Source organism: Zea mays, chromosome 1 (assembly GCF_902167145.1).
Source record: "Zea mays cultivar B73 chromosome 1, Zm-B73-REFERENCE-NAM-5.0, whole genome shotgun sequence".
Taxonomy (NCBI): domain Eukaryota; kingdom Viridiplantae; phylum Streptophyta; class Magnoliopsida; order Poales; family Poaceae; genus Zea; species Zea mays.
The window spans coordinates 272,496,079-272,507,444 of NC_050096.1; the positions used below are offsets into that span (position 1 = coordinate 272,496,079).

At 42.6% G+C, this 11,366-nt stretch overlaps 1 protein-coding gene across 2 annotated transcripts; it reads right to left on the minus strand.

Moving 5' to 3' along the window:
- Positions 1-465: 465 nt before the first annotated feature.
- On the minus strand, positions 466-8,292 carry LOC100282654 (protein binding protein). Of its 2 annotated transcripts, none has more exons than XM_008678438.3 (14): positions 7,257-8,292; positions 7,070-7,160; positions 6,879-6,963; positions 6,644-6,728; positions 6,007-6,076; positions 3,280-3,349; positions 2,924-2,969; positions 2,599-2,848; positions 2,041-2,246; positions 1,856-1,930; positions 1,681-1,750; positions 1,499-1,579; positions 1,104-1,183; positions 466-996 (listed from the first exon to the last, which is right to left on the minus strand). In XM_008678438.3, the coding sequence occupies exons 2-14, from the start codon at positions 7,100-7,102 to the stop codon at positions 918-920; spliced, it is 1,230 nt and encodes a 409-aa protein (XP_008676660.1). In that variant the 5' UTR covers positions 7,103-7,160; positions 7,257-8,292; the 3' UTR covers positions 466-917. The 2 variants fall into 2 exon arrangements, with proteins under 2 accessions (XP_008676660.1, NP_001149034.1); NM_001155562.2 differs by having other exon boundaries at positions 471-996; positions 7,767-8,200.
- Positions 8,293-11,366: the final 3,074 nt, after the last annotated feature.

Sequence of the window (11,366 nt, forward strand, 5' to 3'; positions counted from 1 at the left end):
AAAAGAAGTGGGTCAGTTGAAGGCTTAGGTCTATAATACCACAATGGGTGCATTTAGCAAGGACAACATAGGTTTCATCTAAAATGTTCTATCAATTGATATCTTTCTTGTATCATATGAATCTTGCCTTTGAATCAAGTAGATTACATTTTACATAGTTTGATGAGCATCAATATTTTTTATATAGATCGAATGGAACTTAAAATAGTTTGACGAGCGCTATGTTAGAATTGTACTCTTTTTTTTAAAAAAAAAAGAGACATAAGTCCACAGTATCGCAAACATACATAAAATTGGTTCCAATCGCCTCAGTACGGCTTGAAATCATATCTCCCGTGATTCTTGGTCAAAGATCGGACACGAGTTTTCTTGTCCAGGCACGCTTCCACAACCCTTACATGCTCTCGCTGACCCTTCACATTGTGAAAAGCCACCAAGCCGCCGACGAAGCATTGCGGTCACAAATTTCGGCAGACATTTTTCTACTACAAAATAATACAACAGAGATGTTTACATTTTTTTTGTTCCACTTTCTTCTCAAACAAGGACTAGATTCAAACAAGGCAGTGTTTTTATTTACAGTCTGTTTTTGTTTCACTTTCTTCTCAACAACTGCATATCCCTGAGAAAATGCTGCTACGCGAACAAGACTATCTGACTCATCTACCAATCACAAGAGGGAAGGGAAATACACTGACCACATACTTACAGTAGATAACTGGTCCAAAACGACAATGCTCATCAACCACATATCCATGCTTTTGGTTAGACATGATATACTTGTATTTCCCCCATATATTGCAGACCCTTTCTGAAGTGCAAACCTCAATCAGCTTAAAGTTGTGATCGAGACTAAATGCACAGCATGACAGAACCCACATGCACAAATTTGTATTGTTAAGCTGAGTTAGTGAGGTTTAAACATCATATACAGGCATGCGCTCTTCAATTGGCACACGGCAGATTGGACACTTCTTGCATTTCTCAGCACAAGATCTAATACAAAAAATGTAGCATCAGAATCAATATGTAGTAACGATTTCAAACATTGCCTAAATAGCTAGGAAGGACATATGAAAAGAACAGAAGAAACTGAAACATACTTGCATAAAGTTCTGTGCCGGCAGGGAAGTAGCACCATGCATATCTCCCCCTCATAACAAATCCTACAAAGAACCTTCTCCTAAAAGACGAGAAAGAAAATGACCATCAATAGAAAAAATGATGAATTTAACAAGCTACTAGCTATGATGTATGACAAATTAAAGATTTAAAGATAATAACTATCAGTAAGCAGTGGCAGTAACTCATTCAGTAACAAACTAACAAAGTCAACAGTTTAATTCTCAAAGTATTATCATTAGAATCAGGGTTACACTGCCTAAGGTCCTTATTGTTGACAAGTTGGACCTAAATGATTCCTTTTGTGTAAAGGGCATATGAAGTGAATATCATTCAAATGAAAAAATAAGAATGCAGTCACAGCAAAGGGGGCTACATTTTGAAGCCTTTCATATTCCTGTTTGGTACACTTGGTGATTTCAGATTGTTCTCCCAAAGCTGCCTGTAGCCTCCAAACCTGAAAGTGGGCAAGGGGAAGTTAATGCTTGCGATGATGTGAACTGAAACAAATGTTTTGACATAATAATTCTGGAACAGAAACTGATTATATCATGTAACCTCTTCTGCAAGGTCCTTTTTAGGCATTTTCCTAACCACCTCTGGCGGATAGCCACAAAAGGTATTGTACCTTCAACCGAAGAGTAAATAATCAGCACAGTATGTAAGCATGCAACAAAACAAGAGTAGCAGCAGATTAAGAAAATAAACAGAATTTCAATGAAAAGTAACATACCCAGTAGATTCAGTATAAAATAACCGGGCTTGTTCTTCCTTGCTCCCTTCATCAATAGACCACCAACCAAGAAGCCTGCACAACACATGGACAAAGAAGCTTCATAGTTAAAAGCCTACAGTGGGGCAGAATGCTACTCTATGGTTCAACCAGGGAAAAAACACACTAGCGATATTAGATGGTACCTTGAACCATGATGAAGAAAAGCAAAGCAATCGCGAACTTTTGATGAGGCTGTAAGGTAATTAGGACTAACTGGTCCATTACGCAATAGCAGAACAACCTTCTCCACTAATCTTGCTAGAGAGAAAAGAACACCAGCACCTTGCAGAATAAATAGTGGCGAGAAAAGAGCAAATATTGGGATGTAGCGAGCGCTTGGTGGTGTGCCCTGAAATAAAATAATACATGTTCTACTGATGAGAGTTTGAAGGTCATTATTGGTCAGTTAACAGAGAACAGCCAGTAACACGTATCAGGTAGTTGCTAGCTGTTTCCAGGCTTGGGACAGAGGTTGCCACAGAAAAACTAATAAAACTGGGCCAGAATTTAAGACATGTTTCCAGAATTTATGAATAAATCTGTATATCACCCAATGATTATCGAATTGTCTTTTGATCTATCCAAATAATGTCATGAGGTTGTTTTTAAAAAGAAGCAAAAAAAAGTTTCTTGCAATTCCATCCCTCTACATTTCATCAAACCAATATTCCCTATGTACCACAAGATTGGGTGGAACATACCTCCAACCGCATACAAAGCAATACTTGGAAAGCCACAAGAGGTATTTTCATTACATGGCCCCCAATGTCAGGTAGACCACAAAGCTTCTCTTGTTCGTGATCTTCTAGTGATGGGAGGACAAGACCACTTTCCCAATCACGGTACCTAATTGCCGCTGATGATGAGCTAGCCTCCCCATGAGTGGGGGACTTATGAATCATGGGATTAAACCATCTTGTACAGACAAGAAATGCAAAGCATTCCGCAATCCTGGATAAGCAAGGTGCCGAATTAGACTAACTGAAATCTCATAACAAGGAATAATGCCGGTGCAACAAGTCTCACCCATAATTTATAAACAAATCCCACCAGCCCAAAGCACCAACATCACCTGCCATGTGCAACAACGCATTATTACAAAAGCATTGCACAACAAAGCAAAAGAGACCTGAGAGACAGAGAGAGAAACTTCTGACGCTGTGAAACTAAAAACAGTTACTAGTTCAACTGATTTCACAAGCATTAAAAGAGAAGTCCCTTCTAATTTTCAAATACTATAATAAAGAAGAAACAAGTTGTAATAAATAATCATTCTAGGCAAGAAGAAATAGTGCAACAAATTCTAAGAATTCAAATTAAGGAACCCTAGTGAGGAGATCAGTTTTGTAAGTAACGATTGGAAGGCAACCAAGGAAACTTACCAGACAGCTTGAGAAGGGTGAATGTTGTAGCAGCTATAAGAAACACCATTGAAATTGCAACCCAAAAATGCTGGTTACAGAAAGGTTAAACATAATGAGAGAAATGTCTAATATTCTATTCTAATCAGTTAAAAATGATACATTCTCTGGAATCTGGATCGTCCCAGCTACTAGTAAGATCTATACAAAAGTTCAGAAGGCTGGAAAGATTCAATGCTTCTAATTAAGAGGGGTGGAAGCAGAAGTGATGTTTTCTATTGGTTATTGATTAAGCATTCGTATGAAATGCAAAAGAAGTAAACCTGTAACTGGAAAAGAATATCAAAGAGAAATCCAAACATGTCTGGAAAAATGCAAGCCCTAGGGCTCCTGGCAAAAGCTAGTTATCTCAGTTAGACGAAACTCAATATGTTATAACAATGAATTTATATATCTGTTCATTGTATCAGTTTGCAATAGTGCATCAGAACTAGCTCAACACAACTTACACCTGCCCAAAAGTGCTTAAATGATACTATAGCAAAAGTCACGGAAGACATCATTGTATCAGTTTGCAATAATACATCAGAACTAGCTCAACACAGCTTACATTGGCCAAGTGCTTAAATGATACTTTAGCTAAGTGATGTGAGATACCTGAACAGTTAGTCCAATATTCTTTTTTTATCCTAATAATCTTTCCAACACAACAGCAACAAAGCATTTTAGTTCCAAGCAAGTTGGGGTACACTAGAGTTAAAACCCAACAGAAGCCACAAATCAAGGATCAGGCACATGGATAATTGTTTTCCATTCGCACCTATTCAAGGCCAAATCTTTGAATATATTCCATCCTTTCAAGTCTCCTTTTACTGCCTCTTCCCATGCCAACTTCGGTGTTTTCCTATCTCTCTTCCCATTATTATTGCGTCTTAGGATCCCACTACTGCCTCTGAAGGTCTCCGTTGGACATGTTCAAACCATCTCAATCGGTATTGGACAAGTTTTTCTTCATTTGGCACTATCCCTAGCCTCCCATGTATATCATCATTCCGAACTCGATCACTTCTTGTATGGCCATAAATCCAACGCAACATACGCATTTCCGCAACACTTATCTGGTGAACAAGACGTCTTTTTGTAGGACAATTCTTCACCATACAATATAGGAGGTCTAATCGCCGTCCTACATAACTTGCCTTTTAGCTTATGTCGTACCTTCTTGCCACATAGAACGCCAAATGCCTGGCGACACCTCCACATTGCTTTGATTCTATGGCTAATATCTTCATCGATATCCCCATCTCTTTATAACATTGGTCCTGAATACCGAAAGATATCCTTCCTAGGAACTACTTGACTGTAGCAGTGCTAAAGTAAAATCTCATGTATTCGGTTTTAGTTCTACTGAGTTTTAAACCTTTGGACTCTAGACTCTCCTGCCAGAACTCCAGTTTCCTATTTACTCCAACACTGCTTTTATCAACTAGCCCTACATCGTCCGCAAAAAAACATACACCAAAGGGTGTCTCCTTATATGTCCCTTATGACCTCATCCATCACCTAGGCAAAAAGATAATGGCTCAAAGTTGACCCTTCATGGGTCCCTAATCTAATCGAAAAATCACCTGTGTCTCTACTTGTTCGAACAGTAGTCACAACATTGTTGTACATGTCCTTAATGAGTCCAACGTATTTTTTTGAAACTTTAAATTTGTCTAATACCCACCACACATTCATTGGTATTTATTATAAGCCTTCTTCAAGTCAATGAAAATCATGTGTAGGTCTTATTCTGCTCCCTATATTGTCATTTGTCTTATTAAGAAAATGGCTTCCATGGTTGATGTTTCAGGCATGAAACCAAATTGGTCAGTAGAGTAGAGATCCTAGTTATTCCTCTCAGACGATGCTCAATATCTCTCTCCCATAGCTTCATAGTGTGGCTCATCAACTTAATTCCCTAGTAATTGGTACAGCTTTGAATACCTCCCTTATTCTTGTAGGTTGGTACCAATATACTTATCCACTCGACAGGCATCTTGTTAGACCAGAAGATATGGTTGAACAGCTTGGTTAGCCAAACTACAACTGTCCCGAGGCATCCCCATGCCTCGATTGAGATACCATCAAGGCCCATCGCCCTACCCCCTTCATCCTTTTCAATGCCTCTCTAACCTCAGATTCTTGGATCCTACGCACAAAGCGTCTATTGGTGTCATCAAAGAGTCATCCAACTAAAAGCCTACGTCCCCATTCTTCCCATTGAACAATTTGTCAAAATACTCCTGCCACCTATATGCTTGATCTCGTCCTCCACCAAGAGGTGCTCCATTTCATCCATAATGCACTTAACTTGATTTTGATTGTCGTCCCTTGTTTTCTCCCACAGACCCTATCCATCCTATATATGTCCTTATCTCCTTTGTACAAAATAAATCTAACCTACCAGATTCAAACCAACTGAGCTAAGGTTGGTCTATCCTAATAACCTTTCCAGTAGTGTCAATATATAGCACCGTATATTAGTCTTATGTATTCAACTATGCAGTTGGTTTGTAGCATATGCTATAGTCCATTCCATTACTAAAGAGTATCAAATGAATGTCAATATATTGCACAACTTAAATTTTCGGGGTTAAGCGATACTCATAATCTGAAGTTCTTTTTGTATTGAACAATGGGCTGCAATCAAACCAATGGAGAAATTGTGCTAACAGCAATCAGATCCACTAGTATGAGACTTACAGGAAGCGTCTCCCAAATAGCTTCATCACTCATGCTTTCTTCATCTCCAGGCATTAAAGCTCTACACATTCTGAATAATGAAAAAACATGCCAAGAAATGCATACACGTCAATGTCCAGAGTGACTAATACAGTAAGTCTCCAAAAATAACAAATAATAGTTTATTTTTCTTTGGTTAATGAGGTTCATAATTTGAACAGAAAAAGATAGAGGATTCAAACAATGATCAATATCCTGAATGTGTGCAGACACGGAAGTGTGAACTTTACCACAATATTATGGCACAAGCAAAACATATTAACATACAGAAGGATCTTGTGAATTCATTATTTTTATAATGATGTCAAAAGAACAATGGAAGACAAGCCATCAATGTAGATTATGTGTCATAAGTTCTTGAAGCCATCAATGTAGATTATGTGACAACACATTTTGCTGCTTCTGCGGGTTCAATCGATATTTTAAAAACTAGGCAGGTCAATTATATACAGTCATTACAAGAATAGGCAAAGTGAAGTACATAACAAGATATACCGCACTAGTTGAAATCATATAAAATTGAACTAAAATTTAAAAAGTATTTCAACTAAATCTAACAATCCATGGGAAATAAAAGGTAATAGCTCAAATTGGTTACCTAAAATTGTCAATAAGGATAATTGCTTCAAAGGCCAACAGAGGAAGGAACACAATCTTCAGATCAAAAGATGGATGATTTCTAACTGGGCAAACACAAAAGAAAAGAAGTGTTAAGATTACAAAGTTAACATAACAGAGAAACTTAACATGCGTCTCAGATTAAACTATTCTAGGAATCTCAATATGGTGACCATACTAGACAGGTTTTGTTACCCAATGGATTCTGACCCTACCTCTTATGCTTTCAAGATATATGCAGAGAAGCAGCTCGAACGCAATTAGTAAAGGCGCTGCAACAATCGAATGACATGGTGCCCACTGCAAGCAAAAAGAAACATATCAGGCTAACTGGATGCAAAATGAGCAATGGTAATGCAAACAGTAAAAAGGTCAGGTTTAATAGACGAGCCACTGTAAATCTCACATGACGGCCATGAGGTAATGAAGGGGCAGGCATTGAAAACCTTCCACGCGCAACAATACCATGAAAGAGCCATAGTGGAATGAATATTATCCTACATGATCAAAGTAGCATCATTAGCAATTTGTATCGGCTTTACCATTGTCAACTTATAGTATTTGTCATAAAGCAATCCATAATTCGGTATTACCTAATTCTAGCTACAAGGTTTTATCGTTGCGTTTGGCGTATCAGAACAGTGCTTAAAGGCATAAAATCTGCTGTCTATTATCCTAGCACAACACCAAGTGAGGAAATGCCGGCGGCTGGCCAGCATCAGCTCGGTTATAGATGGGGTCATTGATAAGCATCAATTGAGAACTACCAGCAGCTCTCAACATTCATCTGAGCCCCAGACATGTAGCTGAATTACACGTCGGCGGAGCAGATTATCCAGCACCAGCTACCAGCAGCCAAGAGCCAACCCTGAAACGCACGCAACACGCAAAAAAAAACGAGCATACGAATCCGCCAATTCCAAAACTACATCTGCATCGCAAGAAAGACGCTCTCCCCCGGTCCCCTCAAATCAGAACGCTGTCCAATAACTCGAAGCCCCTCCCCTCGCTGAAACAAAACTAATTAGATCGAATCGAAGCGGAGGGGGAGGGACGAAAGCCAGGTGGGAGGGGACGGGGAGGTTAGTGTTTAGAGCGCGTACCACCAGGAGTATGTGGTGCGTCCGTCGACCCTGAGCGCGAGGAGGAGAGTGAAGCAGAAGAGCGCGGCGTGCGCCGACGCCGCCTGGGCCGTCTTCCCCACCCCCGCCCACGTGTGCCCCCGCCGCCGCTGCATCTCTCCTGCTCCCTAGACCCCCGACGGGAAAGGCAAATATCCCCTTCTCCGGTGGCTCCGCTTCCTTGGACTCGAAGTTCGGCGATGGGTGGGTGACTCGGAGAAATGGGGGATAAACAGAACAAAGGGTACAAGGGTTTCTCTCTCTAGTCTAGTGATGGAGTCATGGAGTATGATAAGAGCGACGATTCCATTCTGCGTTCTCTCTGCGCTTTTTCGTAATGGAGTAGCATAACCTAGCAGTAGTATATTGCCGAGCCGCTGTTCATGGTCATGGGAGATGGAGAGGGGATGGATTGGATTGGTCGGGTCGGGTCAGAGAAGGAGAGAAGGAGAGGGATCGGGTCCCGGGGGCCAACAACGCGCGCCTGGTGTTTGAGACTGACCGCAACGCTGCCCTCTCCCCTTGCATGCGGCGCGTAGGGGGCACCCTATGGCCGCAGCGGTGCCCCCTACAGCGCCCCCTACGTGTCGGTCCCCTTCTCTCTCCCCTAGATCTAGCGTGTCACTGTTCATCACCCTAAACACTGTGCTGTGGGTCCACGAGTAATTGTTAGTAGATAAAAAATTGATAGTTGATATAGAAAATGATATTTTATAGTGGTAGTGGGGTATAGGGGGAGTATTTAGGGGGAACCGCTGCGGGAGATGAAAAAATAGGGGGGAAAATAGGGGGAAAAAGTGATATAGGGGGAAAAATTTAGGGGTAACGGTTGCGGATAGCCTGAGAAGCCGACGAGCTGGATTTTTTTTCTGCTCGGTATCAGGTCCTTTTTGGTTTAATTGAGGGACTAAGTTATTATCTACTCTGTATAGTTCTATAGACTAAAACTATTCAAAATGTATTAAATAAATCATAAAAAAACCTAAATATTCTTAGTGTTTTCTCGCCGTTAGTGTAACTGAAATAAAGGAGGTCAAAAGGTAGAATCTATATAGTTTAGTCCCTTTTAGTCATCCTTTAATGTGTTTAGTTTGAGGTTAAAGTAGAATGAAGCGGGACAGATACCGTCCTCTCGATTTTTTGGTATCACGCTGTCACTAAAAATTATTTCGGTGTTTAGCTTGCTCTCATGTGACTCTCATTCAAACACTATAAAATTGTGGTCGCTCACTTCATTCCTCCTTATACCTCCAACCAAACATACCATAAGCGACTAGATTATAAAACAATTTAGTCCATATTTTAATCTCATAATTTGATAATTTAATGACTAAATGTAACTAAAATGGATAACTAATCTTTAGTTCATCAAACTAGACGGCGCTAAGTGTAGGAGAATTTTTTTCTGCGACTTGGTGGCTCCGCCCGCGGCCCCCATCGTCCGGCCCCGTTTTGGCGGTTGCTTGCACGGCACACTCTCGGATCCTCCCGCCACGTTCCTCTCCCCGCCCCGCGTCCCACCGTCATCCCGCCCTACACCGACTCGCCGAGACGGAGGATCGCCCGCACCGCGGCGCGGGGACCGGGCCGACGACGCAGCCGGCCTGCCGAGACGCAGGTCAACAACGGATTTGGTGGGTCCGTTCCGTAGCTGCAAATGTCCCAAAATATAATTGGGAAAATATACAGGTAATAACATTGGTAAATGCGAAAGTCAAAAAAAAAACATTGGTAAATGTGTACTCCCTCCATTAATTGAGTGATATTTTAGAGTTAGAAATTTATCCTAAAATAAAATAAGTGCGTCTTTAAAGATATGAAATAACATAACCCTAATTACTTTTCTATTTTTAGTGCAATGATATATCTTTATTATTATTATTATTATTACTACTACACATATATAACTATACTACTATTATATATAACTAAAATAAGTGCATCTTTAAGTATTGTGTGTCTCGTACCTCGTTCCAACAAGTACATTCATTGTACGCGTTCCGGGGCTCCGAATGATGTCGCGGAGGATGCAAAATTTATATTTGTTCGGACAGAATGTTTCTACTTCCAGTCATCGTTGACTTGCGCTATCAGCAACATTGAGATAAAACTCGTAGTAGCGGTTAGTCGGTTACAAGCACTCGAGAGAGGGAGGAGAGGCTCTCAGGTCTCATGTCGGGATGAAAGTCGAGCTTAGAAGTTGAAAGGTGAAGCTTGACGGGGCTCTGGCCTTGAAATCCTCGTCGACGCTCCTTCTCATGTTCGTCCTTGTGAGCTCGTCTCCGTCTGAAGGCGTTCAATGGTGTCCAAGAGCCCTCTACTCGATCTCATTTGCCCTAAGACGACCCTCTCCCTTTTATAGGTCGGGACAGGGGTCGGGCGGCGGTGGTTTCCTCGGGAAGAAGTCGTAAGGCAAGGGTAAAACTAGTGTTTTACCCTGGGAGAGGCCACACATACTCGTGGGGTCCGGTGCTGTCTGGTTGTCGTGTATTATCGTGGTGGATGACGCGTCGGCGATGGTCCTAGGCACCATCATTCTGGCTACGTCGACCCCTGGCTTCCGTAGCCTGGGGCTCGGCGCGGCCCGTCGTGTAGTGCCCTGCTGGAGGTTTGCACACTCAGTCCTAGACCGATAGACCATAAGTGCGTCGTAGGTCGAGGGGCGCGCGGGCCATTAATGCACTGTTATCCGGGGGCTCGTAGGTCATGAGTGCTATGTAGCTCGAGGGGTTCATATGTCATGAGTGGAAAGTGGACCGGCGCCCACGCTGTGGCTTGGTGCCAAACGTGGTTAATGCGACCAGTCATTTATGGCGGGTCAGTCTGAGGCCTGGCACGAGATCCACTCGAGTGGTTCCCTTCTGACACGCCCGAACTCCCTTGTCAGGCTCCACCACGCCCGACCCCTAGCTCGGTGCCGCGGGGTTCGACCGGGATGGGTCGTTCCAGGGTTGGTGTACTTGGTCTTTCGAATAACTAACGGTCCCCAGCCATTCAGGGGCTCTTTCCTCAGCACACTCACTGGCTGGTGGGTCCCGGACCTAGGGTCCGGGGATCATTTCCTCGACAGTAGCCTCTGATCCCCCAAATGGGGAGTATCTCCCTTCGGGGCTGATGACAGGTGGGACGGTGTCCCGTCTGTTCGTTTCCCAAGCAGTTGTGACGTTCCCTCGAAAATTGGCACCACTCTTGTGGCGACCATCCGCCTCCTGGAGTGGAGTCGGGCGCTTTTCTACCCTCTTTATAAACCTTGGGTGGTCGCTCCCCTGCTGGATGTCCTTGATGTGTCATTTAAACTTGTCTTCAACCGGGTCAGCGGTCGAACCTTGAGCTTATCAAAATGTCACGCTCAGTGGGTCTCAAGTCGAGGTAGGCTTCTCCCCTCAGGCTTGTCAACCTCCACTTTTTGTCTGATTTTGCTCCGCCCTTTTTCCCACAGTAGTGCGGTCGCCGTCGACCCGGAGGTTGCATCTCGGACGAGCTCCGCGTATCTTCCTTCTCCTCCTCGAGCGCTCACAGGAGTTGGGATGCCTTTCACGCAGCGTTGGAGGCCACCAAGGTCGAAGTCGAGCTTGTTGCAGG

What these genes read in the sequence shown, in the direction of transcription:
- LOC100282654 (NM_001155562.2), bottom strand. Translation starts at nt 7,900, where the DNA reads ATGCAGCGGCGGCGGGGGCACACGTGGGCGGGGGTGGGGAAGACGGCC. An exon ending in ATCCTTATTGACAATTTTAG is followed by an intron (nt 6,077 to 6,643) that starts GTAACCAATTTG and finishes TTCATTATTCAG; the next exon opens with AATGTGTAGAGCTTTAATGC. An exon ending in GATTTGTTTATAAATTATGG is followed by an intron (nt 2,849 to 2,923) that starts GTGAGACTTGTT and finishes TTGCTTATCCAG; the next exon opens with GATTGCGGAATGCTTTGCAT.